This window comes from Rhinatrema bivittatum, chromosome 1, assembly GCF_901001135.1.
Source record: "Rhinatrema bivittatum chromosome 1, aRhiBiv1.1, whole genome shotgun sequence".
Lineage (NCBI taxonomy): Eukaryota > Metazoa > Chordata > Amphibia > Gymnophiona > Rhinatrematidae > Rhinatrema > Rhinatrema bivittatum.
In genome coordinates, this window is record NC_042615.1 from 262,381,926 (window position 1) to 262,406,001 (window position 24,076).

A 24,076-nucleotide genomic window follows, 5' to 3' on the forward strand; every position below is an offset into this window, starting at 1 on the left:
GTATCGCGATTCCCCACGAATACACGAATCTTCCCCGAATTATACGGCCGCCTAAATAAAAATTTAAACAAACCCCCCACCCTCCTGAACCCCCCCAAGACTTACCAAAACTCCCTGGTGGTCCAGCGGGGGTTCCGGGAGCCATCCCCTGCACTCACACCCTCGCTGCCGGTTTCATCATGGTGCCAATAGCCTTTGTCACAGGGGCTACCGGTGCCATTGGTCAGCCCCTGTCACATGGCCATCGGCGCCATCTTGTGCTCCTACCATGTGACAGGGGCTGACCAATGGCACCGGTAGCCCCTGTGACATAGTATGGGCAAAGGCTATCGGCACCATTTTGAGTAATGGCATCGGACGGCCGGAGTGCAGGAGGTCACTCTGGGACCCCCATTGGACCCCAGGGACTTTTGGCCAGCTTGGGGGGGCCTCCTGACCCCCACAAGACTTGCCAAAAGTCCAGTGGGGGTCTGGGAGCGACCTCCTGCACGCCGGCCATCAGATACCAGTACTCAAAATGGCGCCGATCGCCTTTGCCCTCACTATGTCACAGGTACCGACGGTCAGCCCCTGTGACATAGTGAGGGCAAAGGCTATCGGCGCCATTTTGAGTACTGGCATCGGACGGCCGGAGTGCAGGAGGTCGCTCCGGGACCCCCGTTGGATCCCCAGGGACTTTTGGCCAGCTTGGGGGGGCCTCCTGACCCCCACAAGACTTGCCAAAAGTCCAGTGGGGGTCAGGGAGTGACCTCCTGCACTCTGGCCGTCAGATACCAGTACTCAAAATGGCGCCGATCGCCTTTGCCCTCACTATGTCACAGGTACCGACGGTCAGCCCCTGTGACATAGTGAGGGCAAAGGCGATCGGCACCATTTTGAATACTGGCAGCAGTATTCTGATAGTTGGTAGAATCATGAACGTTATTTGGACTCTGTTGGAAAGGTCCTCGGTGCTAAGCTTTGCTGATTGTTGAAAAAAACATTGTCCTCCGATGCTGCAGCATTTCGAGAGCCATCTGCTCTCTGATTCAGGAAGTAGGATGTGATCCAAATATCTCCTAAATAGTGGACATTTAATTATTTTACTTCATTTCTAAAGATAAGAAATGTAATTGAGAGATTGCATTCTGTACTTAACAATTAGCCATATCATTATCAGAGGAAAAAAAAGGGGAAATGCAAATAATGGACAGAACTTGTGGAAACATACAAATTAGTAGCATTGAACAATAAAGACTTCCACACCACATCAAAATTATTACACTCACTTATTTGTACATTTTTGAAAACTTATCTTGAGAGGTGAGTGAAACCCTCTGATGCCTCGCTGGTGCTTACTGAGAGTCAGCTGAACAGAACGCCTGTACCATGGCCATTTTAAATGCCAAAACCATAGGAAAAGAAGTGAAAAAACTCAAAAAAAAAAAAAAAGACCATGTCACAAAAGAAGTTATCACAGTCACAGTCAGTTGAAATGGTCATGTAATCCTGCAGGTGATACCAAACCCAGAGAGAATATCCAGCATTGTTCTCGTTTGTTTAGAATGGAAAGCAGATCTCCCCCATGCATGGGCACTTGTACTTGTTCCAATATTGTCCATTGCAGTTCAGAAAACAAATGATTTTGCAACATACAATGAACCACCATCGGGGCGAGAACTTCTTTGTTGTTAAGATGATTCTGATGCTTAATCAAACATGTTCTGATCTTTCTAGATGTATGTCCCACATAAATATATGGACAGGTACACTGGATAAGGTAAATGACCACACACAATTTTCAATCAGTGTGCCTTCGACTCTGTATGACTCTTCCCGAGTATGGGTGCCGCCATGATGGTAGTTGCACACGTCACATGACCCATAACTGTAATGTCCTGGAGAAAAATTATGTGATGAATATGGTTTGAACAAATCAGTCCCTAATATTGGTGCCCTGGGTGAATAAAGAAAGGGGTAGATCTCTGAAAACAGGATGATGACTTAGGACATGCCAGTAGCGTTTTATTAACTTGATGATTTCATGAGCCTTATTGGAGTAGCATTAAGACACATACCATAGTATTAGATAGTCAATGTTTAACCTTATACTGATGTAGCTGATCCCTATCTGCAAATCTGGCTCTCAAATACGCATTATGTATGGATATCCTGGGGTACCCTTGCTGTAGAAACCTATAGGTGAAATCTGCTGACTGGTAATTAAAGTCATCTAGATCTGTGCATATCTGCAGTGGCCTAAAAAATTGATTAACCCGTAGTCCCTATTTGAAGGATTTAGGGTGATACCTCTGAAATCTCAATAAATTGTTTTTTTCAATTGGTTTATGGAACAGAGTAGTGGTAATTCTTATGTCACGATGACAAATAAGAATATCTAGGACTGGCAGTTGTTTAGAGTCAAAAGAAATGGTGAAATGCAAATTTGTATCACAGGTGTTGTTTAGCCATTGATGTAACTGATATAAATGTGCCTCTGTATTGGTCCAGATGAAAAAGATATCATCAGTGTGTCGGCTCCAGAGAATGAAGTTGTTGAAAAAAGAATGATATACATAGGGGCAGATTTTAAAACATACGCGCGGGTGTATATTTGTGTGTGCAATCTGGCATGCACAAATGTACGCCTGATTTTATAACATACGCACGTAGCCACACGCATGTTATAAAATCAGGGGTCGGTACACGCAAGGGGGTGCACACTAGTGCAAATTGCGTGCGCCGAGCCCTCGGGGAGCCCCGCTGGCTTTCCCCGTTGCCTCCGAGGCCTTTCCGAAATTGGAGCTGCCTCGGAGGGAACTTTCCTTCCTCCCCCACCTTCCCCTCCTTTCCCCTCCCTGTCCCGCTCCCCCAGCCCTAAAGAACCCCCCCCCCCCGTACCTTTGTTTTGGAAGTTATGCCTGCCAGCCGACTGCCGGCGCATGACCCCCCCTGTGCTGGAGTCCTTGGCCACGCCTCGTGGGCCGCCTCCGGACCGGCCAGCCAAGCCCCCGGACCATCTGCCCCATCCCCGTCCCACTCATTCAGAAAAGCCCCAGTCATGCGCGCATCCTGGGGCTTTACGCACGTCGCCGGGCCTTTTGAAAATAGGCCCGGGGCGCGCAAGGCGATTTACACACATAACCTTTTGAAAATCCGGCCCATACTGTTCCTTGAACCATGAGACACACAAGTTTGCTATGTCTGGGGCAACGAGGGAGCCCATTGCCACACCCTGTTTCTGATGATAATGATGTGACTCGAATATAAAATGGTTATTGCAGAGAGTCTGCAATCTCCATTAGAAATGTCACCGGTATCTGCTGAGGTTGAGGAAGGCTGTTCAAAGTTGCCTGAACAACTTTCAACGCTGCTGCATGAGGAATATTAGTGTAAAGTGACTCCATGTCCAAACGTACTAAATAAGGTTGCTGTGGTAATGTGGTCACTTCAGATAGCTTTCTGACCATATGAGTCGTGTCTTGTACATATGAGGTGGCAAGTTGAACTTGAGGTTGAAGGAATATGTCTAAAAAAACCACCAGAGGTTCCAATAAAGAGGCGTTTGCTGACACAATCGGACGGAAGGATTTTAAGTACACCATACAGGAACGGAATCCTCGGATGTTTGACTTGTAAGAATTTAGAAAGCCAGTTATTTGTTTGTCAAAACAACAATCTCAGATACATAATCAAGTAAACGGTTGATCTGATGCTTCAAAATCCGGGATGGATATTCCAGTAATTGCTTATAAAACTGAGTGTTGCTCAGTTGTCTATTCATTTCAGATGTATACATCTGTACATCCATGATCATGATAGCACTCCCCGTATCTGCACGCTTTTCGATGATATCACAGTTGTTGGTCAACAAACATAATGCCTCCTTCTCTTGAGATGATAAATTGTAAAAGATTTGACCAGGCATCATTCCAAATTCTCCAGACTTAAATGAAGTAAATTCTGGAAAGTGAAAATATGTGGGTCTATAGGACCTGGTGGGAGCCAGTGAGAACATGGATGGATTAGTGACATGTTTGGATTAGCATGTATTTGGATTAGCACTTGGGATCTGGGAAAAAAATAACTTGGTCTGTAGAGTCCAAAAAAATTGATGTAAACTAATGTGGCTCTCATGCAGGTTGAATATCACTGTTGGTACAAAGGATATCCCATGATTTAACACTTGTTCCTGTATTGGTGTCAATGTCATATGTGAGAGATTAAGCATTGCCAATCCAATGCTATTTACAACCATGTAAGTGGTTTGTGCCAGAAATTGTCATCTGCTGCTGATGGATAACATCGATATGGGCGTTGATTCCTGCGATGAAGAGAGCCTGTGTCTCAAAAAGGCTTGACAACACTAGAGGGATGATCTTGTGAGGTTTCTTCCTGTTTGTCAAACCCGCTAGAGAATCCATCCAATGAAGCAAAAGGCACCTTTTGACTTCCCGAGCTTCCTAAGTGTGGGTAGTGCGATTAAGCCAAGGATAAACTTTTGTGGTGACATAATCTTGTTGATCATGGCAGAATGCAGCATATTAAAAAAAAAACTTCATGAAGAATGATGTTCCGTTGAGATAAGACCTTTTCTTGAATGACCGATGATTACATACCAACGTTCCTTGGGATATTAGTCATTCAAAACAAATAATGCAATCCTTGAACTTATTTATGATGAACATTCAGTTTTAAAACTTTAAATGATTTCGTTAACAAAGTTTGGGGCTTGTAAACACTCTAAGGCAAGCAGAGTGGAATTTCTACTTATTGGTTATAAATCAGAAATTAAGTCATTATTACAAAGGCATTCCAAATCTAATTTTATTTTAATCGTTTAGATGCCCCAAGGAATTTAAGGATGACTTCATTTGTGGAGACCCAGGGAAGACAAGTGGGCATCATTCTGTGTACAGTGGACAGTGATCCCCCATCTAAACTAACCCTGTACAAAAAAGACATGATTGTTGCTTCCACAAGCTTGCATACAGCATGGAATCAGAGGTTCAGCATGTCCTCTTCCTATAACTCCTTGCAACTGGAGATGAAGGATGCAAAGCCGGAAGATTCTGCAGAGTATGTGTGTACAGCGAGCAATTCTTTAGGAACCACAGCAATGTCTCTATTCTTCAGTGCCCAGGGTAAATAAAAGTTCAGTGATAATTTTGCATTTACAGTGAATAATCATATGCTAAAGACTACTTCAGTCGGTCGGGCTGGGTACTGTCATCGTATAAGACAATAACATAATACTAAGTCTTTTCTGCATACTTTTTGATACATGGAAATGTTATTTTAATGGAGGTGCAAGAGCCATTCCCCCTCAAAAGCATAACAAAATCTGTGATCCAGCTTTTCTAGGTGTGAAAACAGAACTACAAACACAAGAATACTTCAAGATCTGATTAAAAACAAAGCAAATAACGAGAATGAACAAAAATGGTCTGATGTTCATATAACTATGTGATCATCTTTCTATTAAACAGATGCAAAAAAATGTTATCAAGCTACACTGTTATGTAGTTCTGAGCAGGGGCATACAAAAGGGTTTGTGTGAGTCTCTCATTTTATGCATGCTCTTGTCCTTGGCATTCTGCAACTAATGTTTGGCTATACATTATTCAAGTCCTGAATTTGCGTGAATCAAATCCCGAGACAAGTGAGCCTGATTTTCAAAAGGATTTTAGCACATAAATGAGCTTTTAAAAATTGCCTGGAGGTTGTGCAGACAGAAACAGTTTTGCTTGTACTTTTATATATGCTAGAAAGAGGTGTTCTAGGGGGCGGAGTTAGTCGTGGGAAAACCATCCATGTGCATACTTTTGATTTTTGAAAGTATACGCGTCAATCTACTTGCACATATTTGCATCTGATAACGAGTAGGTATAAATATGTGCATGAATGCCTCACCAGGGATTCACGCACACATGCAAATTTTCAAAATGAACCTATGTGCATAAGTCTGCTTTGAAAATTCAAGCTAAACTCTCCATGTAATTTGTACAGACTTTAGCCATTCACGAGCCAATGAAAATTATCCTCATAATGTCAATAAGAACTGAGTCATTAAGGGCCGCTAAAGCCTTTTAGTCTGCATGCCAAATAGCAACCTAATCACTTACAATTTAGCACAAGTAAGAATTGAAGCTAAACCTGGCATGCATGTGCACACTAACAAAATAGTGTGCACACACCACCATGCAAAATATGCAAATAGGGTAACAATGAGAACCTTAGCAGTTATCACTGTTAAATGTTAGTGTGCTGGTAGGGTGTTCTCCTGTAGCATGATATATTATACAGGAACATCGGTATATAAAAACTAAAAATAAATAAATAAATAAATATCCCTGTGAAGCACTGCTGGGACTGCCTTTTTGCCAGTAAGAATCCTGGTCCTTCAGGAAGGATAAATGGCTATTCCAAGGGTGGGAAGGGGGTGGGATCGATCTGTGAAGTGGCAGAGGTCATATTTTTGGGTACCTGGCTAGTGGAGGTAAGGACTGAAGAGTGCTGGAGGCGCACTTTTTGTCTGTCAGGGGTCAGGGAGAGGGCTCAGCGGATCAGATCATCAGTCTTATTGTGCCGGGAGGCCAGAGGAACATTCTATTGGTGCTAGAAGGGGGAAGGATCCTCCCTGCACTTTGGGCTGGTTGTGGCGATGGGGATCTCAGGAAGCAGCGTGCATACCCATTATAAAGCCTGTGCTCCCTTTAGCAAGACCCTTTTAAAATGTGTACACGTTACATCACGTTATCAGGGACAGTAACTTTCAAACCGCACACAGTGGTGCATCAATCTGCGCTCAGGGAAGCATGTTATAAATGGCCGTGCACACATGTGCGCCAAATTTTAAGCGGACGCGTGCCCCCGCACGCAAATGCCACTTTTACTGAGTAAATCGGGGGATTTTAAAAGGGCATGTGCCGACGCTATTCCCAGTTTTACTAGTTTGGCCCCAGTTCGCCCACTTAATAGAGAGGTCCTCCAAACTCCCCTAGTTTAATAGTCTTCATTCCCCCTAGTTAAACCCCCCTTAAAACCCACAGATCTGCCTATTTTTATTTTTTAACTTACACGTTATCCACAGCTGAAATAAACTTACATGGCAAGGGGCCTCGGCATGCGCTGGATCGCATAAGTATTAATGTGTGCATCTCAGCTTCACTCCCCGAAATGTAGAGATGTGCTTCGGCTGAACCTTTCGGTTCGGCCTTCTTTATCGGCCCGCTGCGGGAAATTTCGGTTTCCCACGGTTCGGATCTTTTTTTTTTCAGCCGCCCCGAATTTTGGGTTAGTGTGCACTAACCCGAAAAACAAATTTTTCTGAAATTTCGGAAAAATTTAATTCATTTTTCGGGTTTCCCGAAACAGGACAAATTAGGCAATTTCGTTGAAATTGCCTAATTTGTCCAAAATGAATGCACATCCCTACCAAAATGCCCATGTCCGGCCCAGACCATGCCCACACCCTGCCTCTTTTTTAAAACATTTGAGATGTGCGTGCTGTGAAAGATTCGTGCATATTCGGGTGGCTTTTAAAATCTGCTTGGTGTGGACAAGCCCGGCATATTTGTGCATCTTCTAATCAATGCGTGTGTCGAGATTTTAAAATTCACCTTTTAGTGAGTACGTTGCTAAGGCCTATTATAGTGTACATATTAAAAATACAGTTTACAGGTCTAAAAGTGACTTTGCCCCTCTTGCTTCAGTCTTGTTGAATATTCTCTGAAATTAACAATCTAAGGGGGTCATTTTTCTAAGCACGCAATACGGCATGCGAATAGGGCGGGGAGGGGAGGAGTCGGGGTAGGGAGGGGGCGGAGTAGGCAGTGTTTTCGCTGCCGACGATAATGTTACTAACATTATCGTCGGCAGTAGCGCACCAATTAGCACCACCTTTCACTGTGGTGCTATTTGGTGCGAAAGCCAGCGGCCGGCGCACCGTCTTGGTGAGAAGGCTGCGGGCTTTCGCAGGCCCGCCCCCCTGCCCCCCGTTTTCACAGGATTCATCATTCTGTGAAGAATGATGAATCCTGGCCTAAGGAATATCTCTGGGATATATTTTCTGGTTATTCCTGATTGTAACCCTACTCTCTCCTTTTTTCAAGAACTGATGTTTTATGAAAGTCTCTATTAAGCAGATTTCTCTTTCGTTTTAGCTGTCCGAGAAGGTCGAATTTTCAAGATAATTGCCTGGATTGCTATTGTAGTTGCATGTGCTCTCATCTCACTCATTGTTTTTGTGGGAGTAAAGATTTGGCAAAAGTAAGTCTACCCGTTTGCTGTAGCTAATGAAACTAAAAACTGAAGTAAAGAAGTTATTGTACAGTAAAGTCCAGAAAAATATCAACAATTATTGGTTTCATACTTGTAATCAAAAGAAATACATAAGATGTTGAGTACTTGTCTAGGGCTTGCTTAAATAGTCAATACTTTGTGAAAGTGAGTTATACAGTAGCTTTTCAAAATGGTGGGCAGTAGTCCTCAAGCCCAATGAACTCAAGTCATTGGAATTAAGCAGTTGCTCAAACAGGATCCCAATGTGGGAAAAGAACTGGCAGAATTAGAAGCCTTTAGGATTCCCTCAGTGCATACACCTAATCCATTTAAATGAATACAGCACTGAGTGTATTTATATTGGTTCTCAGAGCAAATTGTTAAACTTGTCATTTCCATGACTCTAAATTTGAGTATTTGACCTTTATCAATACAGTTCTTCTGCGTATGCATGAAATAGTTGTATTTGTGAGGAAACAATAGTTGTGTTTGTGAGGAAACATGGTTGTGTTTAAATGGAATGCCTAAGATACTGGCTTTTTGTCATTTAGGGGAAGATTTATTACACAACAAGGGTCTTAATACATGAATAAAGAGCAATTAATGTGAATATTAAGCAACGCAATAATCACTAAGGCTATATCATAGCCATGTTAGTAATTGTGTCCTAAAAGCACGGACACAGTAAAATTATCCACATCCATGTAATGTAATGAACAATTGAATATTTATGTAACCCAACCTGGACAGGGCACACATAACATGAGAGGTGCATGGTGCCAGTTTAGGAGCTGAGTTCTAAACTCTCGGTAGGGCTCAAGAATAAATAACTGGTTAAGCTGATGATGTAGTGGACCAAGCACAGAGGCAGGGGTAGTGTGCGGCCAAGTGTGAACAAGGGGGAAAATCCTCTATGTGGCATGCTTCTGACTGCTTCCTCTTGCCTTCCAATGTGATGCCCGTCCTTTTACCAAATCCCCACCTTGAAATAAAGTAGGGTCTCATACCAGGAGGTATTTCAACAAACAAAACTTGCATTTCTTGGGTTTACCAGCAGCGTTATCAAAACTATTAAAAGGTTCTGATGGACTCAGGGCTCACCGGTGTCCATAGCCAGGCTGCAGCATTAGCAAAAAAACACAGTATATTAACAAATGGGTTTCCTATCCACTGTATACTTCTTCATCTCTTATTAGGAAATATACTCCAAAAGTATTTCTTATTCTCAACTCTCTACATATAATAGAAAATGTTACCCACAGTCCTCTCACGAGTCACATCACTTCTTACTTACTCTTTCCTCCAGTGGACAATGTTAATCACAATCCTCTCAACATCACCATCATATTCGATTACAGAAGTACTCAGTATTTACACACAGAATAACTCTCTTCATCACTACAGGAACCACTGTATTCTTTCCTTACTGCTTCCTGACTTCTTCTTCAGACAGTAGCCAGGGATATCCTGGTTTCCCAAGCTCTCATCCCTCTGAGACTTCTTCCTTTCAAGGTCTTCCACAGACTGTGGGACCATGTACCATTCCTCCTTCAGGATCCAGGTTGGATCTCCTTGTTGTTCCTGTTTTTTCCCCCATAAAGAGAAACACCTCTTCAGCATTGGGTCTTTCCCTTTGAGGGGAATAGCCCCTGAAGTGCCTTTTCCCAAAGAAGAGGCATCCTGGGCTTCCCACTCTCCTGCTGGAGTCCTCCCAACTCCTCCCACCAAACTTTGAAATGGATTTTTATACTCTGAAAACACTCTCTATCAGATCTTTTCCCAACCCTCGTAAAGAGTACACAACATAGAAAGTTACTAAACACTTACTCCATAACGTTCCCATTAGTTAACATACCACATATTCTTTTGTCATATGCTCTGCCATCTAGTGGCTATTCAAGGCAATTATTTTATCAACACTGGTCCATAACGGTTAGCTTTAGTTGTACAACTGTGGGAGAGAAGTGGCCTGTTTGAATGAATAAGGGCATGTATATGTGAGGGAGAGAGGGTGTGAGAGCAAGAGAGTATAAGTGTGCGTTTAGTAGAGTGTGCATGTGTGGGAGAACCTGTGGGTGCATGTGTGGGAGAACCTGTGTGTGTTTGTGTGTGAGAAAGAATGAACGTGTATAATTATGTGTGTGTGTGTGTGTGTATATGAGAAAAAGCAGAAAGTTTGTGCACAACAACCCCCCCCCCCCCCACCCCATCAGCTAATCGCACGACAATCTCAGGGTATCTGAAAATCAAAAGTTCCCAGGTAATTTTGTTAGTTTTAATTATTGGGTGTTAATGTTTGATGTATGCACTGGTTTTCAATTTTTGTTTTGGAGCTCAATCTTTTTTTTTTTTTTTAGTTTATAATTATTGGATGTCACTCTACTTGCTGTTTTGAAATACTCCATTTACTAGTATGGTTTTACAATTATTGATGTTTTTTATTTCTTCATTTTATTGTTTGGACCAAGGAGGTCGGGGCCAGGTCCTGTTTTTTTTTTTTTGGGGGGGGGGGGGGGGCGGCCGCAAGGCAGAAAGTTTGCCTAGAGTGCCTAATACCCTTGCATAACTCTTTCATGACAGAAGGTATTCATTTTTTTTGCCCCTGCAGCGTGAGTGAGTCCAAGATTTCTTCAACCTTGTATATTAAGTTGCCGTCAGTGGTTGCATCCAGTGGTTTGGGTGGTACCCTCAATGGCCATAAGAACACTAGTGGTTTGAATAATGATACATGAAAGATGCTATGTATCCTTAGTATAGTTGGCAGCTCTAATTGGTATATGACAGGTCCCAGTCATCAGAGTACAGAGAAAGATCCAATGTAGCATGGGGCCAGGTGCATGGATGAAACCTACAGGCGTAGGTGCCATTTGCTCTCTCTCTAATCTTAAATTGAGGAGTTGGTCTCCTGTGAGCATCCACAGTCCTCTTAGCTCTGTCAGCAGCTTTCAGGATTAGAAGGGTGGTCTGTGCCTATAGTTCTTGCAAATCCTGGGCAGACAGTTGGGTTGCTGGAGAGGGCAGTATCACCAGTAATGGCAGAGGGGGCAGCAGTTGTTTCACATAGACCGGTCGAAAGGGAGGGGACCCGGTGGCTGCATTAAGATGAGTATTGTGAGCAAACTCAGACCAAGGTAAGAGAATAGCCCAATTGTCCTGATGCTCATTGATGTAGGAGCAGAGGAAGGTCTTGAGAGTCCAGATGGTGCACTCTGCTTGTCTGTTTCCTTGGGGGTGGTATGTGGTAGTGAAATCTAGTGTGATGACAAATTTCTTACAGAGGGAGCACCAGTATTTTGCTGTGAATTGTACTCCTCGGTTTGACAAGAGGTGCTTTGGCAAGCCATGCAAAGGAAAGACATAAAGGGTAGAGATGTGAATCGGAACCGATTCACAACATTAATTTTTTTTTGTGTGGCCCGATCGCGGTTTTGTTTAACGGCTGTGCCTGAGCCGATAAACAAAAAAACCCACCCGACCCTTTAAAACTGTTCCCTTAGCTTTCCCCACCCTCCCGAACCCCCCCAAAACTTTTTACAAGTACCTGGTGGTCCAGTGGGGGTCCCGGGAGCCATCTCCCGCTCTCAGGGCCGTCAGCTGCCACTAATAAAAATGGCACCAATGGCCCTTTGCCCTTACCATGTGACAGGGTATCCGTGCCATTGGCCAGGCCCTGTCACATGGTAGGAGTAATGGACGGCCGTGCGATTTCAGAAAATCCAGGCCTAATTTTGTTTTGGTCGCATTCCTGCTGCGTTGGATCGGCTTCCGTATTGTTTTCTGGGACCTAGTCCTTACCTGCCATCGTACTCTATGCTTGTGTTTGTAGTACTCAGAGTTACAGAAGCTCTGTCTCTTCGTTATTATGACTGGACTTCCCTGAATCATTCTTTTGGGGATCTCTTTTAACCTAACAAAAACATCAGAGGTACCAAATAATTTGAAAACATTTCCCTGCTGAAAAAGAAATAGTTCTGGACGCTTGATATTTATCGTATGTTTGCCGACTGTCTCTTATGAATTAACAGGCGCTGCATCTTTTAAGAGATCCATCCTACAAGGATTAAGGAAAGAAACTATTTATCAAATCAGAGCGGGAATCTAAACCTAAGGCCCTTACTGCTTAAGACTCTTTGCTAGGCAATGATTTATTTTTTTAAATGTATAATATTTTATCCAACTGGAATGTTATGCAGCTGGTTTATTTTAATTTTGTTGTTCCATGTCCTGAGCAACATGGCACGTTACAAACATTTTAAATAAACAAAAATAAAGTAAACACGTTATGGTGTTTAGGTTAGACATTTCTGTAATCTGTTCCCTTCAAGGATCTTGTATTTTACGTAGATGATGCTATTCCTTTCTCAATCCTCTTTCCAAACAGTTTTGCATTCATTTTAAATGAAAACAGTAATAAGAAACAGGCATATGCTCTATTTATAAAAGAAACTCTGTGTTTTGCAAGGAATTGCCTCCCCCCAACACACACACACTTTTACTATCAAAAGCCAGTTACAAAAGGTGGCATATAAATCAGAAGTTAAATTAAATTACTTAAATCGAAAGGGCAACAGATTTCAGCTCATTTCAGTGAAAGACTGTTCCCCAAATCTTGCATTGACCAGTTTCAAATATTTGCACGCTTTGTATTCATCACATCACACGCGTTCCCTGCACATTTACACAAATCTGGCCGAATAAAGACAACTGAGCTTTCTGTAAACCTAGACTTCTGCACGACTATAACTAAGGCTAGTCTATGTTAGGCCCAGCCAAGCTTGTAATGCCAGCCCTAAAATGAAATGATTGAATTCTCCCGTGTTTCATTATTGCATTTTATTTTTCTAGGAAATTTAAGTTTTCTAAATTAAATATAGATGACGTCCCAATAGAAATGGCATCCAAAGATGAACAATCACAGGTATTGTTTGCATTTCAAGCTCTTTATTAATTGCTGCTGTTTTTCCTAACTCCTGATCTGGAAAAGAGTCCATGTCTTATATCTTCCATTGATAAATTCAAATTCAAAACACACACACAAAAAGAATATTACAGTAAAGCTAGTCAAGCAACACAGATGAAAAAATAGGCACAACATGGAGATTTAAAAAATGTAATTCATGAACTCACCATCTCACCAATATTTCCATTTAACTCTCTTAACTCCAAAGAACATCTAGAGCATTAGATCAAAATGTTTGTTAGGTGTGGAGTTTATGAATTAAAAATTTTTAAATCTCTGTGGCCTGCCTGGTTTTCATTGTTTTCTTATCAATGCCTGACCATATAATAATGCTGTGCAGTATTTTTTAAGAACAACAATGTTATATGACCTTTATTTCAAAATGGTTCTTGATACTTCACCGTTAGGAGGAATTCTTCCACCATTTTGACTCTAGATAATATACATCAAAAATGTTCAGACAGTAATAGAAAAAAAATGCATGTGTATTTTATAGGACCTATTGCCCCTCTCATGTTTGGAGCCATATGAAGGATGGGTTTGGTTAGAACTGTGCTGCGTGCACAAAAGGCTGGTTTTGTGCTACAAATGGAACTTGCCCTTGCCTTCTTTTCATCTTTCCTTCTGAACATCAAACTCTACATGCGAGCAATTAACTGATAGTAGCTCCTGCAACTCGCGACCAATCATTCTCCCTTCTCCTTCATGCAAACTTGTTTAAATCCCAATACAGACTACATTTTCCTCAATGGGGAGCAAACCCAAAGCCCTCCTCCCTACACTGGACTCAGAACCATGCATTGACTTCCCTAATCTCCCTCTGTCTTTTTACTGCAGTGAAAATCTACTCCCTTGCAGGCTGGCAAGGATAGGATGGCATCTAGAGTCCTGTAATTAAGTGGGAGGAGCTCTCTCCTATACCTTGCTACGTCATTGTTACCAGTGTGCCCCGCGACTTTCCTGCCCTGCCACGCAGTTTGCCCACCGTGGATAACTACAACTAGTTAAAAGTGCTGCTTCTGAAATGAGCAGTTGTTAGCAACCACACTCAAATCCAGAGAATAAAATTGTGGTCTAAGAAAAAAAAAGGATGGATTTTCCTTGGGATACAGAGAGCAATGACTGAGGGAGAGGAATTTAAAAGTGAGCTATCATTGACTGTCACAAAGATGTTGTTTTTTTTTTTACCTTTACAGAGTGAAAATACCTGTGAAACCCAAAGGTGATGTGAATATTCTGCTTGCACTTCAGAAAACTATTGTTTGCAGATGAATAATGTAAAGATACAAGGAGGCCAGAGTCTTAATTTGAGAGCTCTGGATGGTTTTATGTCTTTTTAATCACAGTTAGTATTTAATCGGACTTTTGACACTTTCTTGTGTAACCGTTTTTTGTTTTTTTTTAAGATTTTACTATAACCTGAGGGTCTTTTTTAAAAAAAAATTGTTTCTGGGACTAACACTTCTGCCATTTCCCTAACTCTCATGGTCCCAAGGAGTGGATTCTTTGCTAATAGGGAGAAGGCTAATCTTCTAGGCCCAGGCGGTGGGGGATCTTCCTCTGATAATCTGTTACTGTGCTCTTTGAAGGTGTTGGTGCTACAAGCAGGACACCGTGTGAGTGTTCAAAATAAATGTTGTTTGGATTCTTCAGAATTAAATAAATGTCCAATCATGTAGAATACTGCTCCATTTCACATCTGTTTTCAACTGGGTATTTACAAGGTGGACTCTCTCACTGTCCTCTGTGTATGTGTCCCTGGTACTACTCTCTGGGAGGCTGCTTACCCCTTCCCGCTCTGAATGGGCAAGTGTCCCAATCGGGCATAAATATCCTGGATATGAGGATCCCCAAAGCCCTGAGAAATCGTACCTGAATTCCAACAGATTCCTGGTCTTTCCCCAGCGGGTGTCCTGTGTTCCCAGGGGTAGAGCTCCAGTTGTGCGTTTCTAAACAATCCTGTTTCTTCTATTCGAACTCCTCTAACCAATTTCTCTCTTGAGGAGAGGTCAGATGTGGAACGGGAAACTGGCTATTACAGTCCAGCTCCAACTATCAGGAGGGGTGGTACTAAACCTCCTCACAACCCCAAAAGGGAAAAAAATACTTTCGCAGCCCCAGCTCTTTTTCTGATGGTGAAAACAGTCACTGAAGCTCCTTCACTGAAATGGAAAGGTGCTTCAGATCTTCTGCCCCCTGGCCTCCGGATCTGGGGAATGACCCTCCCCAGGGCTGGACCAGAGTCTCACCTTGATTCAAAATCCAAAATTAGCCAAATTCCAACAAAAGTCTCTTCTCAAAAGCGGAAGACAGATCCTCACAGACAGGGAGTACACTGTAAAGAATCTCCTCTTTACTAAAATCTCCTCTTTACTAAAACCCTGTTAAGTGGGAAGGCCATAACCGAAAAGCAGCTCCTCAGTCTCTAGAAGCAAAACCAGAAGACCACACTGATTGCTGACCTGATCCCCCTTTCTAGGCAAGGATTCAACCACCTCATACATCCTCTGGGGGAGGTGCTGATGGGATGGTATCTCCCTCATTGTTATCTATCTAAGGGCAGAGATCTAAGGCCACCTAATGAAGACCCAAGGGATCTCTACACTCAGATGGTACCATTGTAATAATAGTAAAACATAATTGGGTTTTATGTGCAGCCTTTTAACCAAACAGGATCTTACAATGTTTAAGTAAGACTCTTTTCTATAAAGGATCCTGCAAAAGAAAAAAAGAAAGAGGACCCCCCACGCTCCCTATTTTTTAAAGAAAAGTATTTTAAAACTTTCAAGTTACAGTGGCAAGTTTATTACTGGGCAAATTAGCTCACAATGCAACAGGGCATTCTCTGCATAGTGACAGCCTATGCACTAAAGGTTTTTCCCCATTTTGTGTCTATGGAGAAAATACTCAGTATATACTTCTCAATGTATTACTCCCCCAACGGCACTTACAATTTACAAATATATTTCTTTTAAAAAGGGAACCATTTAGATGAAACATACTCTTTAATATTTCACAAATGTCCAAGCGGGCTTATGGTATAGATGGCCTAGCAGTGCATTTTTTTCTATCTGAACGTCACTAAACCTCCTTCATGCTAGTATTTTTATAACTGTCCTTGGTAAACTTTGACTAGAAGTAAAGCTGCAATTGATTAGTAATAAATATAGTCCTCTTGCCAAAAATTCCCCTGGAAAACAGGCGTAGAGTTCATTCACTCGGTGGCAAATTGATAGCAGTTAGATAGATAAATGTACTGTCGATTTTCCTTTTTACACAAACTTAATATGACAGGGTATCCGTGCCATTGGCCGGCCCCTGTCACATGGTAGGAGCACTGGATGGCCGGCGCCATCTTTAAAAATGGCGCAGGCCATGGCCGGCCATCCAGTGCTCCTACCATGTGACAGGGGCCGGCCAATGGCACGGATACCCTGTCACATGGTAAGGGCAAAGGGCCATCAACGCCATTTTTATTAGTGGCAGTCGATGGCCTGAGAGCGGGAGCTCGCTCCCTGCGCCCCCACTGGACCACCAGGAAATTTTAAAATGTTTTTGGGGGGTCGGGAGGGTGGGGGAAGCTAAGGGGTCGATTTTTAAAGGGTCAGTGGGTTGTTTTTTTATCGGGCCATCGGCGCCATTTTTATTAGTGGCATCAAAATGGCGCCGATGGCCCGAGAGCGGGAGATCAGTCCTGGAGCTTCCACTGGACCACCAGGTACTCGTAAAAAGTTTTGGGGGGGTTTGGGAGGGTGGGGGGAGGTAAGGGTTTAGTTTTAAAGGGTCGGGTGGGTTTAGGGGTTGTTTTGGTGTGCCAGTTTTCCCGCCCTCTCCCCAAATCCCCGCTTTACGATTTTTCACGATAAATCAGGGGAATTGTTATTGTATCGCGCACTCTAACGATTTTTGACGATTTAAAAAATATCGGACGATTTTTTAAATCGTCAAAAAACGATTCACATCCCTAGTGCTTTGTGCGTTGTAACTATTGTGCAAAGGACATCAGCCGAGGGATGCAACTGGGCCACTTAAGTAATTCTGAGATGTAGCATCCCTTCAATATTCACCTGGGGATGGTAGTAGCAGTAGTCGGGGAGGGGCCCTACTACAAGACAGAAGATACTAGTATTTGAAAAGGGGATTAGTGTTCCTTAAGCTGCTTCTAAGACTTTAGCTCCTTCTACCAGTCAGATGGCAGGCTGGCAGCAGGAGTCCCCAGCTATATCTAAGAAGTGAAAGCCCACAATGGAGGAAATAGGGTGGTATTCGGTGGCACTATCATGGAGAAAGAGGCAGGCAGCATCCAAAGTGGGGAAAGAGACAGGCAGCATCCAAAGACTAGGACTATTGGTGAGATGATCACATTAGAGGATCAGCCCCTGCAGGTTGTGGAGAATGTGGGTCTCAGGCATTTGCTGCAGCTTTTAGCGCCAAACTAGAGAGTGCCCTCCAGAACCACAGTTTGTGGTTCTGGAGGGCACTCTTTGTACAAACATTGCCGTAGGCATCTGGGACGCAGCTGATGAAGGCACAGAGAAGCCCTGTGCATTTCAGAAGTGACATCTGGACATTCACAAACTCCTCACACTCCTTTCTCTCTCTGATGGTACAATGCTGGGACCTGGTTGAGATAGGGGTAGACAGCAGCTCTACAAGGGCCAGAGCAACAGGATGCAGGTGGGCTTTGCTGCACACTCACCCATATGGTTCCCATACTTCTGCCAATATTTAAGAAGCTATTGGACAAATGCTGAAAGGCTGGCAGCTGGATCAAAGAGCCAGAAGTCTTAACACAGGGTTCTTTGTCACCGACAATGGCTCTAATATCTAAAGGCAGTATCCAATAGGGGATATCAGGGTGTATGATGCTTTACTCATACTCTGCACCTAGCTATGAAGGAGCCCTGGGGTTGGGGTCCAGAGATCCAGAGCATGTGTACCTAGAGAAACATAGAAAAATAGCTGAACACTTCCACCCAAGTGGGAAGGCGAGGGACCTTCTCCATGTAAAACAGGAGGAATTAGAGATGCCTCCCAAGCATCTCAACATAGATGTGGGTACCCGCTGGAATTCTACCTACACGAAGCTGCAGAGCCTAGTAGAGAAGCAGACACCCCTACATGATCTGTCTCGGGAAATAGAGATAGGTGAGCAGGCTCCCCTAGGGCATCATGACTGGTCAGTCATGAGACAACTTGTGAAAATCCTGAAGCCTTTTAAAGATGTCACAGAGGAGCTGAGTGCCACAAGCGCCACCTTGAGAGATGTCAGTCCTATAGTAAACATCCTGTTAGAAAAGTTGGAGGGCTTTCAACAGGAAGAGGGAATGAGAGTTGAGGTGCTGCATTGTTTGGTGTCCTTGGAATAGGAACCAGGACCTCTGATCACAAACCTACATGCACGCGTGCTACATTATGTGATCTGTGTGTGAAAGGGAGACTCGCACTGCAGGCCAGCAATCTGACACACATGAAAAAAGCAGGTCTGTCAACTAGAGCATCAGAGGTTGAGGAGAGGAGGGATGTAGCACAGGAGGAAACACCATCATTGCTCAGGTCAGACAGCAGTGCAAGTCAAAGCAGCACCCTGTCATCACCACCTAGCACTTCCTCCAGCATAGTAAAACAGATACAATCCTCATTTCTGTCCCAGGTGATTGCGAAAGTAGCTGGGAAGAAAGACACATGTCCAATACCAGGAAAGGAGATGGCAGCTCAAATCTCAGTGACACAGTATCTCGCAGTGACCACTGATGACATGGAGACAGATGTGCTAGCATATTGGTGCCATAAGTCCAGCATCTGGCCAGACCTAGTGATAGTGTTTCAGCACTATCTCTCTTGCCCTTCATCTAGTTTCCCCAATGAAAGAGTGTTTTCCATGACAGGAGACATAGCTCCAGGCTATCACCACATTTGCTGGAGAAGCTAGTGTTCCTTAAAATTAATCTGCCTTTTCTTGGCTTTCCAGATTTGCCATGCGAGTGGCAAGCTGAATGAAAGGAACTTGAAGGTCCTGTCGCTGGCTACTCTGCCTGTCTACCTGCCATGCCTCAATAACAGTAATGGGGCCTGCATCCAGCATCCGGCCACATCCAGTGACTGTGACTAACACATCTGCCTGCCTTGTCCCCAACAGTTGGGCCACACTTCAACAACCACACTGCTGCTGCCTCCCCAGTCTAAAAAGCCAATCGCAGAGCCACAACACTAGGGATGTGAATCGTTTTTTGACGATTTAAAAAAATTGTCAGATATTTTTTAAATCGTCAAAAATCGTTAGAGTCGCGATACAATAGAAATTCCCCCGCTTTATCGTGAAAAATCGGGGGAGGGGGGAGGGCGGGAAAACCGGCACACCAAAACAATCCCTAAACCCACCCCGACCCTTTAAAACAAATCCCCCACCCTCCCGAACCCCCCCAAAATGTTTTAAATTACCTGATGGTCCAGTGGGGGGGGGGGGGGGGTCCCGGCGCGATCTCCCACTCTCGGGCCATCGGCGCCATTTTGGCTGCCACTAATATAAATGGCGCCGATGGCCCGATTAAAAAACAAACCCACCTGACCCTTTAAAATGACCCCCTTAGCCTCCCCCCCAAAAAACCTTTTAAAATTACCTGGTGGTCCAGCAGGAGCGTGGGGAGCGATCTCCCGCTCTCAGACCATCGGCTGCGTTAATAAAAATGGCGCCGATGGCCCTTTGCCCTTACCATGTGACAGGGCAAAGGTAGCGCCGGTGCCATTTTGAATATTGGCAATACGGCCTGAGTGCAGGAGATCGCTCCCGGACTCCTGCTGGACCCCCATGGACTTTTGGCCAGCTTGGGGGGGCTTTCTGACCCCCACAAGACTTGCCAAAAGTCCAGCGGGGGTCCAGGAGCGACCTCCTGCACTCGGGCCGTAATGCCAGTATTCAAAATGGCGCCGGCGCTACCTTTGCCCTGTCACATGGTAAGGGCAAAGGGCCATCGGCACCATTTATATTAACATAGCCGATGGCCTGAGAGGGGGAGATCGCTTAACAGCAGCACAGGGGTCTGGAAGCACATCTTGCCAGCAGCCTTATATTAACATACTTCAACACTAAAAGCACAGGATTATGGAAGCACATCCAGCAGCATCCTTACAGTGCCATATACCTCATACAACATCAGGGGCTTGATACATCCTTTGTCTGCCTGCCATGTTCCAAGCACCACTGCAGGATCATGACTCCACTAAGTTCTTCTGCCTCCTTTTCCCCAAATGCCACCACCGAGGCATGACTCCGCTGAGTTCCTCTGCCTCCTTTTTCCCAAATACAATCTTTGAGGCATGACTCCACTCAGCTGGTCTGCCTCATTTTACCCAAATGCAACCTCCGAGGCATGATTCTACTGTCCTCCTCTGCCTGCTTCGCTCCAAACAGTTGCTGGGGCAAAGCAGGCAAGGGAAGACAATGGAGTTATGCCTTAGTGATGGTGGTTACCAATCACCACTGGGGCATGACTCCACTGATATCCCCTTCCTCAAACACCACCACTGAAGAATAACTTATCCTCTATCAGCCTGTCTTACTCCAACCATAAACAATGTGGCTTGACACTTACAGCTGCTGCATGCCATTTTCAAACCATAACACTGTGGCCTGATATTTACAGCTGCAGCATGCCATTTTCAAATCATAACCACTGTGGCCTGACACTTACAGCTGCAGCATGCTATGTTTCAACCATTACCACTGAGACCTGATACTTATAGCTATGTTATGCCATTCTCAAATCATAACCACTATGGCTGGACACAGCTCTGGTATGCCATTTTCTAACCAAAATAACTGTGGCCTGACACAGCTGCAACATGTCATTTTCAAACTATAACCACTGTAGCCTGACACTCACACTTGCGGTATGTGATTTTTAAACCGAATCCACTGTGGCCTGACACTTATAGCTGCAATATGACATTCTCAAACCATAAACACTGTGGTCGGACACTTATAGCTGTAGCATGACATGTTCCATCCCTAACAACTTTGGTCTGACACAGCTGCAGCATTCTATACTCCAACCATTAGCACTGTGGCCTGGCACTTCCAGCTGCAGCATGTCACACTTACAGAAAGAAAGTGAACAAGCTCTAACTCTGGCTGGCCCTTGTATATGTAATGAGCTACCAAGCGATGTGAGATTAGAGCCAACCTTTTCAAGTTTTAAAAAGAAATTTAAAACATATTTATTTAATCTTGCATTTGGAGAACAAAATGTTGAAGGGGAGTAAGTAAATCTGAAGGACAAGGAAAATGGCTAGATTACGACTGTTGTTAGTCTCTTTACTGATGCTGTGTTATTTTAAATTAGATTTGAATATTTTTATGAATGTTTTATTGTTTTCATTTTTATGTATCTTATTGTTTTAGAAAGTAATTTGTTTTAGAATGTAAACTGGTATGATTTCTTTTGAATACCGGTATATAAATTGAAATAAATACTCCACCATATCCACTCAGGCCTGACGTATCCTGCATAAGTCTATCTTGCTGCAGCCATTACTTCCATGGCCTGGACACTTCCAACTGCGTATTCCCATGCTCCACCATATCCACATAGGCCTGACATATCCCTCATTAGCCTGTCTCGCTCCAGCCATGAACACTGTAGACTGACATTTCCAGTTGCAGCATCTCATGTACCACCATATCCATTCAGGCTTGACGTATCCTATTTAAGCCTGTTGTTACACTCCGCGGCTGCAGACGGCTGCGACCTCTCTTGCTCACCTCCTTTTTCTCTGCCTTGGCTCCGTTGGGCGAACTCGCGGCCTTTGCCAGCCACCGCCGACCTACCTGCCTCCATTCCCGGGCCCACCTGAGCAGCATGGACGCCGACGACCGCCATCTTATCCTCGGGGTTCCCTAGGCGCGCACGTGCACTCCCGGGCTAGCTTTAGCCATGTCATGGCGGGATCCTCGGGGGCGTCCCCCTCAGATGACGTCACTCAACTTGGACATTTAAGCTCGCTAGCCCAGACAGCCGATGACTTGGCAACAAGTTCATCTTGCTGAATCCACCTTCTCTCGCTTCAGTGCTTGTTCCGGTTGCTGCTTTCGTGGTGTGAGACTACCGGGTATCCCCTCCTAGGGGGCCCTTCCTTGTCTCTCGGCTATCCGCTCCTCGGTGGGCCTCTCACCCAGACTCCTGCCTGCCTCGCTTCCCGAGGCCTTCTACAGAACTACTACTTGTCTTCAGCCACTGTGAGTAGCCATGCTGTGGACCACTGCTGTGATATCTACGTTGGAATCCTCTCTGGTGTACCCCGCTCTGCGGACCATTGCCGTGATATCACTAGAGGAGCCCTCCGGGTCAACCCCACTCTGCGGATCTGTTTACTTGAGTTTATTTGCTTGATTTACCATAAATTCATCAAAATGTTATTGTGGTTTACATAAAAACTAAATAAGTTAATATTATAATAAAAACAATAATAATAAAGCAACTAAAGTACAACAGTAATCAAACTAAAATATAATGATTAATATCAAACTACACAAAAATATTAAATAATACATTGGAATAAATCTTACTCTTCCGCCTTCTCATTACTCAGCCCTCCCTTCCTATCTCGCGCCATTTCTCGCTGCTTATAGGGCCTTCAAAACCCCATCAGCCTTTCTGGTGCCAGCCCTGCCATACTGATTCTGCCTTACATCCCTCCACTCACTGCCTGAAGCCTGTGGCAGGTGATCTCGCCCCCAGCTCCTAGTGAGCATTGTTATGCAGAAAGCCCTTAATATTTTTTATAACCTAGAGCAGTGATTGTCAAGCTGGTGTGTCACTGCTTCTGCTTCAGAATGCTGAACTTCCTTGTCTCCTTCTGATTCGGCTAATCTTCCCTCCCCTCCTCTGCTCCAGTGGAATGCAGAGATCAAGCCTGGGCGGAACATAGTATCAGAGCCAATTGCAGCAGGAAGCAGCCATTTAGAAAGAACATGTGGGGGTGGAGGGCCGTGCAGGTAGTATGGCCTCCTTATCGGCAGGGCCCGGAAGAGGAAGTGAGGTTAACTCGCGCAGGAACAAGAGAAGGAGCAGTGGTAAGCCAAATTTGAAGAGGCACAGCGGCAGCCCCTGCGGCCCCAAGAAAGAGAATGAGTTCCTTCGATCACAGGGGCTGAGGAGGACAGGCTGAAACTTCAAGCTGCTACTGTTATTTGTGCTTCCAGGAGGAGAGAAACAGCACGTGTGTGTGTGTGTGTGTGCAAGCCTGTGTGGGGCATGAGAGTGAGACTGAGACTAAGCATGTGAGAGTGAAGAGTGTGTTTTCCTGTGTGAGGCTGAGCATGTGAAAGGGAGAGACAGAGCGTATGTGTGTGCGCCGTATGAGACTGAGTGAGTGAGAGACAGCCAGTGTGTGTATGTCTGTGTGACTGAGCATATGAATGAGAGACAGCTTATTTAAAACTGAGCATGTGCGAGAGAGAGCCTATGAGTGTGTTTGCCTGTGTGAAGCTGAGCTTGTGAAAGAGAGAGACAGCGTGTGTGTGTGTATGTCTGTGTAAGACTGAGCATGTGAGAGTAAGGGACTGCCTATGTGCACCAATGAGAGACACCCTGTTTGAGACTGAGCATGTGAGATTGAGAGAGAGCCTGTGGGTGTGTTTGTCTGTGTGAGGCTGAGCATGTGAAAGTGAGAGTCAGCCTGTGTGTGCATATGTCTGTATGAGACTGAGCTTGTGAGTGTGAGAGACACAGCATGTGTGTGTGTGTGTGTGTGCGCCTACCTGTATGAAACTGAGCACATGAGAGTGAGAGACAGACTGTGTATGCATGCCTGTGTGAGGCTGAACATTTGGAAGTGAGAGACAACCTGCATGTG

General features: G+C 44.3%; 1 protein-coding gene across 2 annotated transcripts in view; it reads left to right on the forward strand.

Annotated features, from left to right (window-relative positions):
• The window catches only part of SIGLEC1 (sialic acid binding Ig like lectin 1), a 147,272-nt gene extending 132,369 nt beyond the window's left edge, over positions 1-14,903 (forward strand). Inside the window, exons 19-22 of one of the 2 annotated variants that reach the window (XM_029594240.1) lie at positions 4,824-5,123; positions 8,145-8,250; positions 13,108-13,180; positions 14,419-14,903. In XM_029594240.1, the coding sequence (XP_029450100.1) occupies positions 4,824-5,123; positions 8,145-8,250; positions 13,108-13,180; positions 14,419-14,448 (509 nt within the window). In that variant the 3' untranslated portion in view covers positions 14,449-14,903. The remainder of the gene's footprint in view (positions 1-4,823; positions 5,124-8,144; positions 8,251-13,107; positions 13,181-14,418) is intronic. The other variant, XM_029594246.1, reaches the window with a different exon arrangement.
• The last annotated feature ends 9,173 nt before the right edge of the window (positions 14,904-24,076 follow it).